General features: G+C 43.6%; 1 protein-coding gene and 1 long non-coding RNA gene across 6 annotated transcripts in view; one reads left to right on the forward strand and one right to left on the reverse strand.

The window, feature by feature from the left end:
• The window catches only part of LOC147829380 (uncharacterized), a 47,592-nt gene that overhangs the window by 15,226 nt on the left and 10,992 nt on the right, over window positions 1-21,374 (forward strand). The window contains exons 3-4 of the long non-coding RNA XR_015449201.1: window positions 2,900-3,040; window positions 4,761-4,844. This is a non-coding gene — a long non-coding RNA (uncharacterized LOC147829380). The remainder of the gene's footprint in view (window positions 1-2,899; window positions 3,041-4,760; window positions 4,845-21,374) is intronic.
• Window positions 1-21,374, reverse strand: part of Nrp2 (neuropilin 2) — a 112,619-nt gene that overhangs the window by 4,530 nt on the left and 86,715 nt on the right. For 4 of the 5 annotated variants that reach the window (XM_004851163.4, XM_004851162.4, XM_087206261.1 and 1 more), the window contains exon 16: window positions 948-998. In XM_004851163.4, coding sequence (XP_004851220.1) covers window positions 948-998 — 51 coding nt within the window. Of the gene's footprint in view, window positions 1-947; window positions 999-13,582; window positions 17,255-21,374 lie in introns of those variants that run through there. The other variant, XM_004851166.4, reaches the window with a different exon arrangement.

A 21,374-nucleotide genomic window follows, 5' to 3' on the forward strand; every position in this document is an offset into this window, starting at 1 on the left:
TCCTGATTCTTTGCACTTTATGTTTCAAGAAGTGCTTCTGCTGCTTGATCTGTTGCAGCCTGCCCACAAAGGTCGGTCACACACTCTTGCCCATAAAAGGAGAGGTGGACTGGGTTTGGCAGGGAGAGTCTGCAGCCCGTTAACAAGGTGCTGTTTGGGTCTGTCACTCTGGTATCTATAACTACACTTGAAGGTTTTGACTAAGGTCAGGTTAAAAGCAGCTGGTCTATAAACTGCTCTTCTTGGAAGGACCAGTCTTAGTCTGAGTAAAAGCTTGCTGATGAGGCTCATGGACACCAATGCTGGCACTGAGAGAAGCCCAGGGAGACCTGCACTGGTCTGAGTGGATGGGAGAAATTCCATCTGCCCTCCAGTAAGACAGCTGTTTCAGCCTCCTGAGGTTTGTGCACTTGAAGTGCAGGAATAGAGCTTAGAATAAATATAAAAATAGGAGATATGCAGTGTGAAGAGATGACCAAGTCTTTAATAAGAAAGACTGCAGTCTTGAATAGCTTGACAAAGGTGTTGCCCAAGCTGGGGAACCAAATACCATAGCTGGCCCGGGAGAATATCCACATCCACACTCATTCACTAAGGCCTGGTTTGGGAGGAGGTCACAGGGTTCAATCAGTGACAGGTACACACGAACTCAGCTTTCACTTCTAGAGGGTTTATCCAGATTCGAAGCGCATCGATGTAGAAAGTTACTTGAATTAGGAGACCTGATTCAGATTAGGCAGAGAGGACTCGACAAACTTTCTAAATCTCTACATTTGGCCTTGGCCAAACAATTGATGATTTCTTCATTCTTTGGACTCATTCCATTTCTACTTCTGATTGATAGTTCTAAATTCTGGCCCTCCAATACTCCGGGCATTCTTTTTGTTGATATCTTTATAACCAAACTTGAATTCCATGATTATCTGCTGAATCATAGTGATACTCACCATCAATTTCATCTTCATAGCCCTCTCTCCCATGTATTTCTGGGATATTCACTATAAGGAAAACAAACAAATCAACTTGTAACATGTTCTATCATTATAACTGAAAGACAAAGACATAACCTTTTAAAGAATGACTCCCCATTATGACAGGCAGCAAGAGAATCATCTCCACTTCTAGATCAACTAGTTATGCATTAGTGAATCATTTCTTCTGCACACTCTCCATCTTTACTTACAACAACAACTGGTAAAACAGAAATAATTAGAAAGGCCAGGTTTTTGTGTTAAGTAAACTTTATCACCTGTGCCTTTGAAATAACTGTCACTCATTACTGAGATAGGTTTAGGTTTATCTAAGGCACCCTCAGTGGCATCTTCTATGTATCACCAGTTGCCATTATGATGACATCCAATGTATCTCCTCATGTGTACACATCTAAGTGGAAATAAAGTACTGAAGTCTTTCTCTTCTGGATTTTGAATAAATGGATGTTAATTTAAGGAAGTCATGTTTCATCATTCTGAGTAGAAATGGAAAGAAAATCACAATGGCCATGCACCTTCACATATCTGTGTTAACATCTCTTGATCCCCACCTCCCACCCTGGCCTATTTTTCCTACTGGCTTTCTTTGAAGTTTAGAATAGATCAAACATGGGCATCCATTCTGATAAGCCCAGACAGGAAGAGAGCTAAGTTAATTTACTCTGAATTTCCCCCCAGTATTATCACTGCCTATCTTTTGGTTCTTTTATGGTACTTTTTTGAGGGGTGAGTAATACAAGTCTTTCTATTTATAATACTGTCCATTTTACAGAAAGCAGAGCCAATAAATTAGCTGTCTAAAATAGTAAAACATTTAAAAAGAGAATCAATATGTAACAAAGACTATGGTCTTATCATTTCTTCCTATCTGTCAAGATAATTATGACCTCCCAGGCTGTCAGCTTGAAATAGTCTTGGTGAATATATATGGCTCTTTAGGGGTTCTCTCCAACCAAAGTATATGCACAGCTTTGAAGACATGAATCAAAATCCCCAACAGTGAAAATACCAAATGAGAGGAAGCAAAGAACTTTAGACCACCCTGAGCATCTTGTTCCTTAGCACTATATCTCAGGGACATTCTACTTGACCATGAACTGAACTAAGGATCGATCCGTCACTATCACACTTAAAATTCAGGGTTTTTTTTTCTGAAGCTGGTGTTTAAATCATATTAGAGGACTTCTTTATTCCTGGTCAAAGTGCTAAAGCACATTCTCATCCTCTCAGTCTCTAGAAAGGGATGCATAGAACCACTTGGCAAGGTCTCACTTGAGAAGATCAGTGCCACGTGGCACCAGTCCTCCATAAACCCAGCCCATTCTTGGCATGTTTATAGCATAACAATTGGCACCTGCAGTGTATTCCAGCTTTCCCGCCTCAATGCCCATCTCTTGCGTTCTTCTCCGGGCTTCTACAAAGCAAGTTATTTCTTTGGAATGAAGACGTGTATGTTATTCCACAAGAGACAGGTGTGTCTGTCACAGGGATCAATTGAGCTTATGAAAGTCAACCCAGGGTGTTTTTTTAAACTTATGAAATAAAGATTATGGAAGAAAACTGTCACATTTCTGACAATTAGTAGTTTTGATGGGATGCTCATATGTCTTAATATCTTCATGGTTAAAAGATACAGAACATTGGATAAGAATATGTGAATCAGACTCAAACAAGAACTGCAAGGCTCCTGCCAGTGACTTTTGGGCCAAATCCTGTTCTTCCTTCTAGGGATTTGGTCTCTCCCAAGGATGTGACAAGCTGTCAAAGGCTAGAATGCTATCTCACAACTTCTGGGAAGAAGGTTTAGGATACTATTGATCATGTGCTGGAAAGGGACGGGTGTGGCATTGATTTTGAAGGAAAAAGGATAAATGGATGGTAATGACTGTGAGAACATTTTATCCCAGGAGATTACAGCCTCTTGTCTCTGGAGGCAGAGGACTGGATGAGACGACTTCCAAGAATTGGCCCATTTTTAAGTTTCTATGGAATCAAGGGCTCAGATGCAGCTGAGACTTCTGCACCTGGAGAATCAAAGGCCACTTAAGGTGAGGAGGAACACTTTAGAGGCTTAACTTGGCTTTTCTGTATAATCATTGCTCCCAAGAGTTTGGGTGAATGGGAAGGGGTCGAAAAAAGGATAAGTTAATCAACATTTTCAAAAGCGCATCTGTTCACCAAGTTCTAAAGCAAAAATGGCACACTGGGGAAAACCCAAATAAAGGGAACATTTGTACAAAAAGCAATTTACTTTAACAGCAATTTTCTCTAGTTTTTGCTCATATTCTTGATATCTGTGTTTGATTAAGAGCTTTCTCTCTCAAAAGCTTCTTTGCCCTTCATGGGCCACTTTCCTTTTTTGTTGAGCCCAGTAGGTAAACTGCCTGTGTCTTCAGGATGCTGGCAGGAAGGACTGTGGTTCTCCCACTAGGTCCTATAGTTCTAGCAAAGAAAAGGCAAAGTAAGGCTGGGCAGGGGCCAAGAGGAAATCCAGGGGTGTGCAGGGGGAGGTATTGGGTCTCTTGTGGAACAGGAAGAAGAATGAACTAGGAGCTCAAGGCAGAGTATGCAGCAGCCCCTCCTGGGACATGGAAATGGTAGCTATAGGATGGTGTGCCCACTGGGGCAGTGAGAGTAGATATCAGGATGGAGCAAGAGAAAGGAAGAGGGACTTAGAATTTTGTTTAAATGGGGAAAAACACAGACAAGGCCTTCCAAGACTGTCTTTCAGGGGGTGGGTGTATTTGGGAGGATGAGTTAGGCTAGGCAGAGAGGAACGGGCCACAACTTTACAAGCACATGGCGGGGAGCAGCTCTTACTACCCACATGACTCCCACTTTCAACCTTTGTGCTTGCATGATCCAATTCTTTCTGGGGCCTTCTGTGGGTTCATTCTCAGGCCAGTCTGACTCTACAGCCTGAACGGTGACTCAAGGCACTGTATTAAGGCCAAGTCTGCCTTCAGATTTCTCAGGTGGGTAGGATACTGGTCATTCCAACAGAAACACAGGGTCTGCCCTGACTCAGCCTTTAATTGGCTAACTGTACTCCCTAGCTGTTTGACTGTATCCCTGGCTCAGCACTTCAGTGGGAACTTGTGGGGCTTCTCATGAATGTCAAGATGTAGTAATCTAAAATTTGGGGCTTCATATTTTCTATAATAGGCATCACCCAGAAAAAGAAGGCTGAAAGACATAGTCTTTCAAAGAGCAGTCTCCACTAACCAATCAACCAACCAATCCACCAACTATGACTCAAGAAGAGGTTTTACTAGGTGCCCAGAAACCACACTGAAGACTTTGGGAAATAAAGATGGATAGGGAACAGGTGTCTGCCACCATGGCCCTTCAGAGTGGTTGGGAAGCAAAGACTCAAGGTTTTATGCCAAAAGAGCATAAAGAAAGAGTGAGGCATCATAGAGGGGACTCTATCTGCTGCTGGAATCCAGGGGACGTACTGGGCAAAAGAAGCTGGGCCCTGCTGGCAAGGGACATGTGGGGGTCTAGAGGAGGATGCTTCAGTATAAAGGCTGCTACAAGGTGGGCTTGGGGTGTTCCATCCCCTTATCTGCCTGATGAATGGGATGCCTTCCAACATGGCATCCAAACCTTTTCACCAATACATGAGTCTCCTGGGTTTAGGCTTAGACTCATTTGTATCAAACCCACCAAGGAATTTAAAGAGATTGCTTTGCTTGACCATAAATCTTATACTCTGTATTTATCCACATGCAAGTCAGATCTCTGCACCCCTCTCTCCTCCACCAGTTGTTGCAGGCCAGCACATTGAGAGGAAGAGATGAACTCGGGATGACTAGAAGGGAGTTGGATGGAATTTGAGTAATTGAGCAGGTAAAGTAGTCTTTGCTTAAAAACTAAAACAATCCACCTCAACAAAACCTTGGCCATTTTCACGTTGAAATAGAAATTTTGGGTGGAAGAGTCTCTTTATTCCCCGAGGTATTCCTTCTCTTTGCATGATCAAGAGACAGAGTAGGTACATGGTGAAGAATGATTCAAGATTCCACCCATCGCCCATTGTCCTCACTTTTCAGAGTGCAAGACACAGTGGCCAGCTGTTAAAACACCCACAGACTGCTCCAGAAACTCCTATGCCCTGGAAGAGTCAAGCATTCTCTAGAGTCCTTCTTAGTAGATTGTAACACAGTGGCACAAATGGTGAGCATCCACGGCCCATCACAAGTGGAACCTCTGCTACTGAACAGCATTCTCCCCCAGGGGTCTGGACCCCTGCCTGCGCTGTAAGACCACATCACATCTGTACTTAGGGAACACCTGCCTATGACACTCCCACCTTAGTCGGGAAATCCCCACTGAGTACGACTTAGGTTCCAACAAGAATGCGCTCTCACCTTTTTTTCTTCCTTCTTCTAAATTAGGATTCTTTGGGGTTAGCCTTCCTGCTTTGGTCTGTTTTTCTGCAGTTTCTCATGGAAAATTTACAACCTTCACTTTTGCTGCTAGTTACCCTGCAGTCTACTGTGAGCACATTGGCCTTGCCGGTACTCTATTTACTTTCTGCATTATAAAAGGCGATTCACAGGATAGCTAGGGGAGTGAGGGTCTGCTCCAAAGGACTGGCTGTTTTCACATGAATAATTTAAAACAGTCTGTCCCTGGGTCACTTGTACACAGATCATTTCAGGATACTGACTTGCCTTGGTTTTCTTTTAAGAGTCCCTTTCATGCCAGCTCTGAGTAGTGGATTAAGAGGTCAGGTTTGTCATCCGAAATGTACAGCAGAGATACTCTCAGAACTGCTCAGTGTATCACTGTACCTGAAGACAGGTGGCAGAGGACATGGAGCAGGTGTTGACTTCTTATCTTGGATCTTCCCCAGGCATGAGAGCCTCTACTGGAGACCCCTGCAGTTAGGTTCCAGTACCCACCTGCCCAGTATATGATGCAAGCCTTAGAAAAAAATACACTAAGAGACAGAACTAAGAGGGGAAAAGTGGGGAGCCAGGATGACCAATGCCGGTGCAACTGACAAAGGCACTGGCCAGTCCCAGGCACTGACTTTAATTAGCAATCAACTGGGGTAAAGGCAAGCTACATGCAGTTTCTATGGAAATTAATGTAAACAAGGCTCAGAAAGGACAAGACAAAGCATTCCCAAATTAGGTACAGAATAGACAAAATATATGGCTGTAACTAGAACATTGCCCTTCTACTCAGAAGGTTTTAGTTGTGGGAACGGAATTTGGGTGCGAGTTACTTTGACTTCGGCATGTAGGCTTCGGCCAGACTCGGTTCTCAAAACAAGCCAATTGTGGAGTTAACTCTTTACAGCCTGCCTTGGGCATAATCAATATTATAGTCTTCTGCAAGACTCCACAAGTCACTGACCTCCCTGAGTCTCAGGGTGCTCCTCTGTAAAGTCACCACTGGTGTCTTCTATCATCTCTGCAAGAGAAAGACCAGACTGCTCTGATGGCCTTTCTGATGAAGGCTGCTGGCTGAGGCATACAGGGAACTTCTTAAAAAAGAGCTGTCACTGCCACTGCCCACTGCTCAATCTTCACCCCAGCTCTGTCCTCTCCTGGAAGTGGTCACTCCTCAAGTCACCTATCTCAAGGTTTATGTGGAAAGAGAAGACTATGGAAAGGTCAGCCACAGGGTTCCATGTTTTCAATTCTCTCCTGTCTTAGAACCAAGTCCTACTTGTAGAGGCCCAAGAGCCAACAAAACAGTTAGTTGTGCCCCTAGTTTTAAGTCTCCACCTTAACTGAGCTCATAGAACCTCATGGAAATCCAGCCTTAGCATGTCTGCTTAGTCCACTGAGCCTCAGTCTTGAAAGGATTGAAGAGCCTCTTCCACATAGGAAACCTTTGAAGTCATTCATTTCCACAGGTACCAGGTGTCATTGCTTTTACATCAAAGATGAAATTGAGGAAGGAGGGTAGAAAAATGTAGTAAGTCACTGAAAACAACAGCTGTGGAACTGAGAGTAAACCACAGGTTTTCAACACCTTGTTTGGGGCTTATGATTTATTTGGGATAAGCTTTTGGCCACTTAGAGCCTTTGTTGAATTTGATTCCAAGTTCCTGAGCCCCCTGCTCCAGCTAAATCACTGGACCATTTAGATGGGAGTAGCCTTCAGAAAATTCTCTCAGCCATTCTGTTGTAATCCCAGCAGGAAACACAACACTGAGATCTCAATAAATGAGAAATAATGAAGGACTAAGGAGATATTTCTTGGCATTTCCAAATATTTAATTCATTTTAACATTTAGTGTTGGCTCAAGGTCCTCCCTCCCCACCACACTTAATTTCCCTAATCCAGTTTGTTCATCCCCAGCTGCAAAGAGGAGCCAAAAGTTCAGATGTTGATCTAAACTTTGCCAAATCCTCTCCATTAGAAAGTTGGGCTACTTGGGAGCTGTTCATCCCTTGCTGAGTTTGGCTTGAGCTTAGAAACTCAAAGCTTTAGAAGAAACCAGAAGATCTTTTATCATGGGTTTTTATCTCTTGGGCTATAGTCAAATTTATGCAAGATCATGGAAAAATATTTTTTGGAGTTTTTCACATGGTTTCAAGAGAGAAAAGTAAAGGGCAGTTGGTGTGAGATTTCTGGATGAGCTTGATCTTACATTTAGTCATTATTTTCTATTAATTTTAGTTGAATAACCAGGAGGAAACACTAAAAAGGTTTGGAAATTCTGACTGCAGAGAAAAAGGCAGTGAAATGACTTAACAATACATTCAAGCATGGAGGGAGATGAGGGCTCAGGCTCCAATGTCTCCACTGAGCCGCAAGAATGATATGAAAATAAAAATACAGCCAAAGAAGTGGTTCACCGTAAAGAGAAGCTTCACAATGGTTTAGGTTGGAAAAAACCAACAATGTTGAGGGGAGGAATTTCTGGAATATTTTAAAAACTCTAAATCTTTGAAAAAAACAGAGATATTTTCTAAGCCCTTAGTAGATGAGGTCAGCAAGAAATGGGCTCTTTGTGCTTCTGTTGCTCATTACTTTTTCTTAGGGTAGAAAAGTGGGAAAAATGCCAAAAACTTCAGGGAAAAAAGTGTTGTCCCCTCTCTCTACGGTCTAATTTTTTTCCTCAGATGTAAGGGGGAAAACTCTTCTGTGTTTCTATTTCAGGGAGTTTTCCCCAGTGGACATTTCTCTTCTTGTACAGTGTTGATATTCAAGAAGTACACATGCTAGAAACACTAGTCAGTTGAAATGCTTTGGTACAACTTCACAAGTGTAAGGGTGGAATTGAAGATTTAAGACTACATCAAAGTACATTGTGAAAAATTATGTCTTCTTAAAGACTGGCCCTCTTATTTTGTCCTTGAAAAAACCTCTCTTCCCATGCACAGCTTTAAGAGAATTGGCTATACTGTACTTAAAATCTGGGCTTGTCTGCACACGCCAATGAATGACTCTGTGATAGGGTTTCCCAGGGGTCAGAAAGGTCTGTCTCTCTGCCTAGTCAAGGGATGACAGTCTCCAGTAGCTTGCTGGTGGTTCAGGGCTGTAACTACAACAGAAGGATACTGCTGGGATTAGGTTTGTTTTCCTACAAAAACACCTGAACTTGGAAGAAGTAACCAATTAAGCATTTGGATGATGGAATCTGACCCATGATTTTCTGGAAGCAGGGTCCGGCAGAGGGGGGGTGGAGGATGCCAGGGGAGAAAAAAAAGGGGGCATCAAGATGGAAGAGATCAGGAAGGGGAGGGTGGAGGTTGAAGACAAGCCACACCTAGTGGAAAGGTAGAGGTGGGGATAGGGGTCTCTTTGGGGACCGAGGTGGGGACAGTGGCCCCATCTGGAATTATAGAGCCAGAAAGTGATGGGCCCAGGGCTTCCTATGGACACTGCTTTTGGATCACACTCTTGGTCTACAATGGTAAGGACACAGCTCTGGGGCTCCTCTGACCCACCTTGTATCCCTTGTTGAGATCCGAATGCCTGTCTTCTCCCCCTCTATGCCAGCTGGAACTGCCGGAGAGAGGCAATGGGTAGGTGTGTACCAGCCCCTCAAATATTTATGTACCTTCTCCAAGGCTCTTGTTGGTAGCAAGGAAACTCAAAGGGACACAAAGGTTCTTTGTACTAAAACAAAGCTTCAATAACCAGCAGACAGTTGAGAATTGGACTTTGGTCAGGGCCACCTCTGGCTCAAAGCTGCCTCTACACTCCCTTCATTACAGGAGCTGACTTCTTTCAATAAGTCACAGACAGCTCTAGTCCAGGCATACTGTTAATGAGTCCTGGGGGCAGACTGAGACATTACTATTGTTGAAAGCCAAGGCCTGATATAATACGGTTCCAGTTCTGGACCAGAGCCTTTTCTTGGGGGAATGTAAGTTAATGATATTAAAAGGGCTCAATTTTGCACCATTACACAGAGAAGACAAAACAAGCATTGTGTATGTGGGCTGACATCTCTAGACCTCATGCTCATGCCCCTTTCTCCCTGAGTTGTATGCTTCAGTCCCATATCCAAAAGACAGCAACCCTAGATTTTTGGGCACTCCAGAGAAAGTCCACAAAGAAGATATACGATTATAGCTATTACCCATTATGCTCAGAGTCAAGTCACATGATTATGATTCTTTTGTCTCAGCACTCAACAGAAATCAGGACAGTGCTCTTGTTAGAAATGGCTTTTTGGAAGACCGTTTTTTTTTTCTTCTTTTCCTCTTCCTCTGCTTGCTGGAGTCATGTGGGGCCAGTGAAGTTACTGACAAATATAAACACCCCACTAAAAAACAACTTTATTGCCTGGCTGTTCAGTGACTTTCTTTTGGTCCCTGTAGCCCTGACCCTCCTTGGAAGGATGCTAAATGCCCTGAAGGTCTGCTCCTTTCAGGGCCAGTGTAGGGAAGAGGGTCCCAAGCCCCAAGGAATTGAGCCTTTCTCTTGGCATCTGTGTCTACCTGCGCCTGCTGCACAGTGCTGTGCACTGACCTTAAAGGATGTTTTTGACATGAATTTTTAAAGAGAAAACATAAATAAATAACAGCCAGGCACAGCGTAGTCACTGTTTGGGGAAACCAAGTGGAACTCATTAATCATGGAGAACAAGACTCTGTCTGCTGAAGCCAGGGACAGAATTAACTGCTTTGCTACAGCTTCCACTTACAACCAGGCCCATGTTCTCTACAAGTTGGCAGTTTAAAATCTAAAGGGAAGCACTTTCTGAATTTAAAATTCCCTTTAGCTAAAACTGCCAAAGTCTTTCCTTTCAAACTCTAGGCCCACTTTAGAGAAAACGACAAGGCCACAGAGATTATATAGCTTGTGTGAATGTGGCAGGGGATCTTAATCCAGGATGTCCAGTAGTTTCTGTTACCTGTTACCTCCCAAATAGGGACAGGACGTCAGCCACTTATTTGTAGTATCTGTTTAAATGAAAACAGGAATGCCATTTGACTCAGAAATTATATTCAAGAGAAACAGGTGCCCCAAAACGTAACTTCATTATAGTGTTATTTATAATGGTAAAACAAACAAACAAACAAACACACAAACAACTAGACACAACCTAAATGCTCACCAGTCGGGGAGCAGTTAGTAAACCATGGCATATCAACATAATACAGAGCACTATGCAACAGCTAAAAAGGATGGGGTAAGTCTGTTGGTGTGTCTCGAAGTATCCTCGAGACATTGTCAAATGAGAAGAAGCAAGTTGTCCAATCAAGTGAACAAACACTATCATACCATTTACGGAAAACAGCCCCAAATCCCAGGCAACCCAAACCACATACTTGATATGAACACATATGTTTGCAAATGTGTAAAACAAGGCCTGGAAACCAGGTCTCAATTCATGTCTGATGTTACCTCTGGGGAGAAGAATGGAATTGGTCAACAAAGAAGTGGACTTTTGCTTTTCTGTATTATTGTTCTGAAAACATAGTGACATATAAGTTGTGAATTGAAAAGAAAGAGAAATGCAGCCAATTATTATCATAAAAGTTCTCTCAACAACCACTCCGGCACTGTGTCTCCAAGAAAAGATGTTTTCCCACCCTACCCCCCGTCCTGCCTCCACTGCTTCTGTTGCTGACCCTTCCAATGGTCCCCCTCATTTCTTGGTCTAGTGCCCATGGAAATTTACTGTAGTTTCTTTGTCTATCAGAGGTCAGTGTCAGAAAAGCCCAAGAACAACTACTTTACTCCAAAGAGAGATGTTTGTTGGCCTCTTGGTTTCAGGTGTCTGGGCAGGAATGGCTTCTGCTTGTCCCCAAAGCTCCCAAGTTCTCCATTGGTCCACCTCATGTTAAAAGAGGTTTTGCTCTTCGGTGATTTCTCAAATCTTTTTCCAGTTAGGTTTGAGGCCAAGGAGAATTCCAAGCAGTCAATGCAAACACACTCTGGCTGAAACTTGTGGTCTGATGACTCCTAAGGGTGCAGGTTTCTGATTGTAACTGACCTCTGTACATGCTCAGGGCACCTGATCTGTGTTAGGCTTAATTAACTCCTACACTATTCCTGGCTTCTAGTTTATTTATATAAGGTATTTTCCCTCCTCTGCTGATGTAAGATCATGAGCTGGTGTTCCCCGCTCCCCTCCTTTTCCTCTGGTTGGATTTATTTTGTGTTTTCTTTGGGCCATCAATGAAGTGGATGAAAGGCAAATTACAGCTGTGAGAGCCCCAGTGCTCTGCACAATTAAAGAGAAAAAACAAGCCCGCACCTACTGATCTGGAGTTTGGCTTAGATGTGCAGCCCTCAATGCAGACAAATCAAAACTTCAAAATGAAGCTCTTTTCATCACAGATTACAGAAAGGCCACAATGTTTGTGCACAAACAACTGCAGAGGTAGTGAAGAGAGGCGAGGAAAACGCATTGGTTTGGCTGGGGTTTGGGCACTGGAGCTAGGACAGTGGTTGAAGCAAGAACACACATTTAAACCATCATAAAGGACAAGGTAGGAACACAAACAGACCATGCTGGGCCTTGACATCTGGTATTTATGATCCATAGAAACATAATTTCTGTAATATTTATGCTTGGGCTAAGTTTGAAATACGCTAAGGAATGCTTACTGTCAACAGTCCAATGTGTAAAACTGAAGTTCTAGCAGTCTTTGCCCTTTTGGGGGAGAAAGAGTATCCCTAAAATAAGTCCTGCGACTAGAATCAAGATGGCACAGATCCCAAAAGTGGCTCAAAAACCAGAAATGCTAATGGATCATGAATGATGGCTCATTTAATTCAGTCTGGCAAATTAGGTTCTAGGTCAGCTCAGGAAGATGTTGACTAAGCCTGGGTCTTTGCTGGAAAGAAACACTTTTGAGATGCTTGTACTTTTGTACCTTTTACTAATGGGAACGAATGGTTGCAAAGATAACCAAATGTTATTTAGACAAAAAGAGTAACTGTGCTTGGCACTGGAGGAACAGACAATGTTCTAAAGTTCTAGTCATGGACATTTAATTTTCTTCTCCTATGGAGGACAGATACCGACACCTCTCCAGAACTACTTGTACAGATAGTTTCCTGTAACATCTGAAAATCAGAAGCTTGTCTCCTTTTACCTGCATTTGGAGAGGCTTTCCAGCTATGAAAGTACTCCTTCCTGGATTAAAGTCTGGATAAGACCTAGAAAAGCAGGACCCTGGCAGAAAGAGGGTTTGCTAGGGCACATGCCTCACCTCAAAACCTTTCAGGATGGTTCTTGGATCACTGAGGAAAGCCCTTGGGTCAATGAGAGACTTCGGATACACCTCACAAATGTGGAGTTGCGGAAAACCCTTTTGTGACCAATTCTTGGCCTCTATATAAAAACCTTAAGCCATTGGGAGATATCTTTCCCATATATTTTTTTCCAAAGCTTCCTCTGATTACAATATTTTCTAAAACCAGATCACTAACTATTCAAAGAGAGGACCTAAGAAAAATACATATTAAACAAGATCAGGCTTTTTGACTAAGTTTCCTCAGGCACAAGGTTTTTCTAGATTAGTGTATTCCTTTTATGAAATGTTCCACTATGATAGTTCCAGGTTCACAAATAATCATATAATTATCTTCATTATCTGTTCAAAAATGAAGTCTAGAATATCTGAGCCCTGAACATGCTACAAGTTTCTGATTTTTCCCCCCACTGGGAAATCACTTATAAATTGGAGATCAACATCCCTATGGAAGTAATAATTTGGAAGGTGAGGAGTAAGATGTTGCTGCTGCTTTGCCAAAGGAAATGAAATGTCTCAGTAGAGCTGAATACATGATTCAGCTTAGCTGGTCCCTTCCTCCTGGGGCCCTTTGACAGTACAGTCCAATCTCTGGGGATTTGCCATCAAGAGAAATTTTGTGGAATCATATTTAGCAATTTAGCACTTAGCAACTTTCACAAAATCCCACACCAATCATAAAAGTTGGCTCAGCTGCACAAATTGGATAAAACTCCTAACAAGTGGTAACAAAAATAAAAAGAAAGAAGAGCTGGCATTCAGCCTTTAAGGAGAAAACCCACCTACCTCCCACAGAAATGCCCCATAGCCCAGAAACAATGTGTAGACTTTGGAAAAACCAATTTGTTCAAAGCCTACACTTCAACTTTGTTCTCATCAGCAAAGAGAAAGAAACCCCAGATGTTTGTATAAAAATATCATCATTTTATTACATTCCACACAATACATTTTCAAATAGTTTCCAACATCCACAAGTTATTTTGACACACAGGCAACAGAGCAATGCAAGGATGTCACAGTTATAGGGAGAGGGGAGAAGAATAGGAAATAAAAATCTTTAGGGTTTCTTGTTTTGCTGTTGTTCTTTGGTAATTTTCTATTTTTCAGGTGTTTGCTTGCCTGCTAGTTCCACTTTAAGGACAGTCTTTTTAAAGGCGGGGGCTCGACCTCAGAGATATTACTGGATTTCCTATTCTGGTTGTGATTCCAAAAACTCAGGACAAGGGAGAAGACAATTTTAGCATCCTGTTTCATCAGTGGCAATGCTATGACTTTTCCTTTTCCTTTTTCTGCCTTGGCCAGCCTTAGGTGCTGTGATTGCCAGCGTAATATCAAGGAAGGGCGCTTTTTTTTTAACCCCAAAGATAAGGGGTCCCTGTCTAGAAGTTTTGTCAGGAAATCTCTTCTAAGGCAAAAACTTTACCAGCCCAAGTGAGGCCTTCACCTAATCCATTCATTCATTCATTCATTCATTCATATTTTAATAGTTGCTATCACCTCTTTTCTTTGGAGAAGCAACTCTAAACACATGCATGCATGCATTCACCTGTCCAGGCCATTTATTTTTTAGAAGATAGTGACTCTTCTCTCCCTCCATAAAATACAGAATTTTGCTTTTTAAAGCTGCAAGGCATGGGATTTTACAGTGGAGCTGCCCCTTTAGCATAGTAGCTGGATAATACTATGAAAGTTGCTGGCGTTGGGAGGAGAGGGAGAGAGAGAGAGAGACCCAGCTGAAGTATGCTTTAGGATCCACCAAGATCTGAGAAACCTCATCCTATCAACTATGGCATGCACACAGCGATGATGGGATGAGGCTGCCTGGAGCAGGGGGTAAACACATAGCAAGTTTACAAAGTTGTTGCCATCTTCTTTTAAAGATGGAGAATCCCCAAGGGAATATGGTAACCTAGCCAGTTGCTACCCTGGCTGGGTTTTCCAGGTCTGGTTTCCTGATACCATGCCTCCATGAGGGGCCCACAGGAACGTCAGTCACCTGGAGGAAACGCCTGGCCCCAAAGGCTTCAGTGGATATGGACACCTGTGATACAAACCCCTCAGTGGCTGCCATGTTGGCCACCACAGGACATCCTGAGCTGCTACCCCATCCTGCTCCCTTCTCTGTCTTCAGCTGGGATAGGACACTTCTAGAAATCTCAAGGTAGCCAGGCCTGAGGCTTTCATCTTTCCTTTTCTTGGCAGGGCTGTTGTGTTTGAGACTGAGTAGCTCTTTGAAATAGAATAAGAGTGAGAGAGTACTGTTCTTTCAGGAGGGTGAAACGAACCAGATGGGAAAGCTGAGTGTGAGTGTGTAGTGTGCTGGAGGGACCTATTGCGGATATTCCAAAAGAATGCCAAAAGGCTTTCTTCCAAGCAACCAAAAAAAAAGAAAATCATTAGCATTTTGTTCCAGAAGGTACCTGGAGGCTTTCAACCCAGGCAACCCATCTTTTGAGATAATTTTACACTTCCCCAGTGGATTCCTAGCAGGAAGGTAAAAAACAATGCCCCCAAGGCTGAGCTTTAGTGTGCTACACTGAAAAATCTTAAAATGCACATTTTCCATCAATGAGACTGACTTCATTATGTAACCCATACTTTGCACAGTATCATCAGGCAACTGCTTTCTAACATTCTGCGTTGCTTCAAGAAGACAAATGAGCAGCAATAGATACATCTTTATTCTACCTTCTCTCTGATCAAGGGGCAACATCTGGATATGCCAGGCCAGCCTATGAGGATGTATTTGCCAGATGCTATGAGTGCTGTAAGGGGTAGCACATTGGAACATTTAAACAAACGATCACTTTCTATTCTCATAATATTTAAATAAGTCAGGTGGACAGCCTTATATTTTAGTGGCTATAGATTCAGGCACACATTAACACCATGAAAGGAAAACAAATGATCCCCTTTTCCCCACATATTTTACAAATGCTATTACAAAGATCAATATAATACCAAAGAATGTGTTTTTTTATAACCTTCTTGCCATCATCCCACACTGGGTAATGATCCCCAGGGTGAGGCAATATTAAAAGCCATTTTGGTCCTTCCTTCTCTCCACTTCTCTCCTCTTCCTCCTGCTCTCAATTTTTCTTTCTTTCTTTCTTTTTCTTGGTATGGGGAATCGAACTCAGGACCTTGCGCTTTTGAGACAGGCACTGCGCCACTGAGCTAAAACCCCAGCCCTCTCCTGCTCTCAATTTAAACGGACTACTGCTTTTCCTACAGCAGTCCCAGATTTGTTATTCTGTATGACTTACTCCATTGATTGAACTTAACTGATCAAAGCTAAACATTCATTATGAGCTTTTTTTTTTTATAAGGCAACATGACACAGATTTGCTTCAGGGCTGGAAGTAGAGATGGTTCCACACACACCCAATGGCTGTTATCATGGGACTTCAAAGACACCAGAAGACATGACCAGGGGGTCACATCCAAGGGCCCTAGGGGAACCTTTCTCTCCGGTGGGGGATGGGAAGGGATGGGCCACGCTGCATTCCATGTGCCCTCTGTTTTACTAGGTGCCTGGAGATGACAATGACAGTCAACAGAAGGCCAGCCATAGCTAGATAAGGCAACAAAAAGCTTCAATCTCTTCTCCAAGTAAACAAAACATAGACGGCATATTATTTTCTTGTAACATGTACCCCAGGAGAAGTAACACAAGCGTGAAAGGGGTCCTCTCTACACACTCAACCCCTACCCAATGAGCCACACTCTTTCACACCCACACACACAGAGCTATTCACACGCAAGAGTGCACACTATGTACAAACACACAGAGCCAGGTTCCCCTCAAGACACCTGGCAGCCTGCCCACGGAGAGGAAGGGTGGGATAAGGCAAGGGAGAAACAAGAGAGCCAGTCTCTGGAGCGAAACCAGCTGAGCCATGAGTGGTGAAGTGTCTAGGGGTGATCTCTTCTCATCGTCCAAGATGCAGCATTAGAGGTGGGTTTGTTGGTGCAGAATGACAAAAGAAAGGAAGAAGGAAAGATGAAAGAAAGAGAGAAAGAGAGAGAAGGGTGGAAGAAAGGAAGGAAGAAAGAGAAAGAAAGGAAAAGAAAGAAAGAGAAACAGAAGAAATGAAGTAGAAGAAAGAAAAGAAGCAAAGAAAATGAACCCACGGAGGATGGGTGGGTGGACAATGGCGCTCAGGGTTGGGGCCTGGGAGAGAGCTGTCTGTGCGTTCACACAGAGACTAGGCGCGGAGAAAAAAGTGCAAAATCGAGGCCACGGGTTTGCAGTCTTTCTCGTTTGTTTGGGTGCATCCTTGCTTCGCCCTCAGCAGTGCGAGCCGCGGTGGTCTTGCTCTAGCTTAATGGTTAGGGTGGGCTCCACCGCCAGAGGGGCCCCGTTGGTGTAGTGGGAAGTTTTGTAGGTGATGGAGTGATCAGTCTTCTTGGCCGCATAGCGGAAACGGTGGTAGTGCAGCACCAGGGCCAGCGCGACGGAGACGAGCACCAGCACCGCGCCCCCGGCGGCCACCACGTAATACCAGTAGGCTGGGACTGGCGGCACGGGCACCGTGTCCACCGTGGGCTCGGTCCCCGGCGGGAGGGTGCCCCCTGGGGGAGAGACACAGAGAGTGTTGCTAGGCGAGAGCACGCGGACTATCGGAAATTATTTACAAAAGAAAAGGAGAGAGCAATAGAGATACACATTCGGCACATGCTTTGGGGCGCATGGGGAAGGGGACAGAGACGAAAGGGGCGCTCGTCTTTGGGATGTGCCAAGCACTTTTAAATGCTCCACGTTGTCTCCTACTCATGCCTCGGTGGGGCAGGGACCGCCACACTCACTTGGCACGTGAGACAGAGGCTCAGAGACGTTCAGTCAACTGTAGTTGTTCAGCTGGTAAGTAACAAGTGTGCGAACGCAACCGACAGCTGTACGTTACAAAGCTGGTTTTCTTCCTGTTTAACCGTAATGACTCAGTAACATATAGAAAAATTCTCTGTCTCTGTCTCTCTGTCTCTGTCTCTCTCTCTCGCTCTCTCTCTCTCTCTCTCTCTCACACACACACACACACTCACACACTCACACACATAAATACACACTGGTATTAGATTAGGCAGATTCTCCAAATGGCTGGAAATGCCATATGTGGGCTGGCTGGCTGGCATTCTCAAACAATGTATTAATTAGGCTGGCGAGACTTGAAGGTAAATTCCACTTTGGCTTGCTAGGGCTTCTGTGCCCACTGAAATCAGCCTGGTCTTGTCTAAACAGGTTAGTTATCACTGTCAAGCAATGACTAATGCATCTTCTTCTTCTTCTTTTAATTTAATTGAATGGAGGATTTTGAAGGCAGATTGGAAGGGAAGTTGCAACAGAAAATATGGGCACAGAGCAGTAGAGGGTACAGGAGAGGGAGAATGAGTGAGAGGAAAGGGAAGGAGATCATTCTTAATAATGGGAAAGACAGAGCAGGGAGGAGAAACTAGCAGGGGATTTAGAAGGCAACCTCATACACTGGCCAGCCGCTGGTTGCCATGGAGATGCTGTAGTAGATTTAAGCCCAGAGTAACTCTGGGGAAAGACTGGCTAGAGTCCCACTTGATGCAAAACAGTGCTACAACTTGATTCTCCCAAAGATTTACATCAGATGAGAATCTGGCCCAGAAAGGGAAGCTTTTGAGCTTGTCAAAACCAAGATGATCTTTACTTCTGAAAAATGATGTATGCTTAACCTATGAAAAATGTCTCCTTAGCTATCTTACCAAGTTCTAGTGGCCAGAAAGATGTATCCTCTCTACCCATAGCTACCCCAGGAGGCAAGCCATGGGGGGGATGTGCAGCTGCCTTCTTCACATCATCAGTGGTCCTACTCTGTGGGTGTGTCTGGGCTCACAATGAGACAGGGCTCAATTATATCTTCTTGTCTCCCCCTCAGTTATGGGAGCAGGGGAAATCACTCTTATCTTGGTTTCTACCTAAGGGTATGTGAACTAAAGCTGAGGCCTCTAATTCTGAGTCAGGGTTCCTCAATTCCTATAGCCTGAACCCCAATTTCAATTGGGGAACAGCTGGGAGGTATATCACATCTTTTAATATTTTCTCAAAAGTGTTGAAAAATGAGGCCATTTTTTTCTTGGAAGATCTTTCTTTGAAAGACAGAGAGCAGGTGATAATATGCAAGAAGATGAGGCTGTAGAATGGGGCCTTTGGGGATGTCTTAGTTACTTTTCTCATTGCTCAGACAAAATACCCAACACCCAAAGTTAAAGGAGGAAAGATTTATTTAGGAGGAAAGGTTCTTTCTTTGAAAGATTTCTGCTTCCTCCAGTTTTGGAGCTCTCTTCCACCAACATGTGGGTTCCCTGGTACCTTTTGGGTCCTCAGAAGCCCAACAACAATGTTCAGCACACACCCTGACAGCAACAGCCACGTGTCTGGGGTGCAGAGGACCCCAGAATCCCAGATCCCTGTTATGGCTTGTGTCTAGATATCCCCCAAATCCTCATGTGGTCATAGATGGGGCTTTTTCAGGGGTGGCTGAATCTGGAGTGTGTAATACTGGGATCAAGGGTGAGTAATTACTAAATCAGTCCATTGATTGGTTTGGCACCCGTCCTAAACCCAGTAGCCCAGATAGAGTGTGAAAGGGGCAGAAAGAAGCTGCTAAGGTCCCTTGCTTGCTTTGCTATCTTCTGGCCACCATGAACTGTTTCTCCTCTGAGATGCCTGTCTTCCATGACACCCTGCCTTGGAGCCAGCTGATTATGGACTGAAACCTCTATGAACTGTGAGCTAAAGAAATCTTTCCTCCTTTAACTTTGGGTGTTGGTTACTTTGTCTCAGCAATGAGAAAAGTAACTAAGACATCTCCCAAGGCCCCTTTCTACAGCTTCGTCTTCTCCCATCTTACCACCTGCTCCCTGTCTTCCTTAAACCATTTCTTCTAATAGTTTTATTACTATAGTTGAAAAAGGACCTTCTGATGCTCATTCTCTTTTATTTATAGTCATATTGGAAATTATGCATAGAAACAGAGAGAAAGAGAAAGCCAGGCACTGAAAACAGTTCCTTCATATGGCCAGCTTGTGAGTTGCAGTGAATGGGTGTCAACTCATGATTCAGGTCACCAAAGTATTTGGTGCCTGGCAACTGTCCTGCCATTGGATTTTTATGTGAGCTTACAGAAATACACAGGCATTATGAAAGTATGCAGGGATGGGCCTGATTTCCCCAGACCCATTGCTCTTTTTCTCACAAAGCATGCTTGGCCATGCCTCTACGATGAGGGCCATCTTATAAGGAAAGGAAAGAAGGTGGCAAATCCAGTGTGTAAGCCCCCTCTGAAGTGCCTGGCCAGACCACAAAGGCAGGGGCACAAATTTTTGTCAAGCAGAACACACTCATAACTACCTATGCTCCCTACATTACCACAAGTCTCAACGTGCTGGTTTCCACCATTAAATACACCACACAGGGCTCAAGTGCTGGGGTGGGGAAGGATGACACCTCAATTCTACTCTTAAAGCATTTCTGATGATAGAAAGAAAATTGGGGGCAGTAGGAGAATCTGTCTTCTTGCCAGAGGAAATTTAAATCCCAATGTGTAAACTTCGTATTCAGAATTGTGGGTACAGACCTCTCGGCTCTGAACTGTGCTCTGTTTTGGAAGATAGATTTCTCTTTAGTATAAGACCATCTTCCCCTTCTTTTCCTTTTCCCCACTTTTATCAACATGTAGAAGATGTTAGTGAAAAAGCCATTTAGGGACATTTCGTTGCTTCCTTAAATGTTTTCCTTGGATAGGTATTTGGAGAACTGAGAAAATACACTATGTGAATTTATGCTTTTAATGATAAGAGGGTTAAAAGAAAGAGGATACAACTAACAATGCTTTCCTCACCCCTCCTATGAGTCATCCCTAATTTTTGGATGACTTACAGCTGGGGGCCACAAGTTTCTCAGAATATTCTTTGGGTAAAGAGACTCAATTCTCAAAGTAGTTGGACTGTGTCAGATGGGAACCTGGTTCTGTCACAACCTTGAAGGGTTATATGCTGACAAGGGTGTGGTTTGCAAGTGATAGAAAAGGAGGGTGGTAAGTCATTTGGGGTTAAACTCTACCCAAAGCACTTTTCCAAACAACAGGAGCCAGCTAATGAATGCCAGATGGATGGGTGAATAGATGGATAGATGGATAGATAGACAGACAGACAAGATGGACAGATAGTTGGACGAATGCATTTTGGATGAATATTCAGACTCTCCAGAAAATGTTGATGACCCACTAGTACTGCACAGAAAATGGTAGATATTCTGCTCACTCATATGATACCTGGATGAGGTGAAAAAAGGGGCCCATACTGGGCAGATGCCAACTGCACTAGGTGCCCAGGTTGATGAATAGCTTGATTTTAGCCCCATTGGCTTCCTCAGCCATATAAGGTGTCTGGGCCATTGCTTTACAACAAAGAAGCCTGGGTGAGTTACTCTAAGCCTGGAGAAGGGATGCTGGTGAGACGTCAGCCTTGCCTGGGGCTGGTGATGGGCTGGTATAACTTTCTCTTTGATTGCTCTAACTTCTACCACTTACTCACATATCTTTCTCTTTTCCAGTTGGAAACCATTTTCAATTCCTGAACTATTTTTCATTAATTTCTACCCCCAATCCTCTACAAAGTTTTCTCATTCTTTGAGGTAATGAAAAGCAGGCTATTTAAATCATCAATA

Source organism: Heterocephalus glaber, unplaced genomic scaffold (assembly GCF_053883595.1).
Source record: "Heterocephalus glaber isolate CG9 unplaced genomic scaffold, H.glaber_assembly_v1.0 deba00000621, whole genome shotgun sequence".
In the NCBI taxonomy this organism is placed as follows: domain Eukaryota; kingdom Metazoa; phylum Chordata; class Mammalia; order Rodentia; family Bathyergidae; genus Heterocephalus; species Heterocephalus glaber.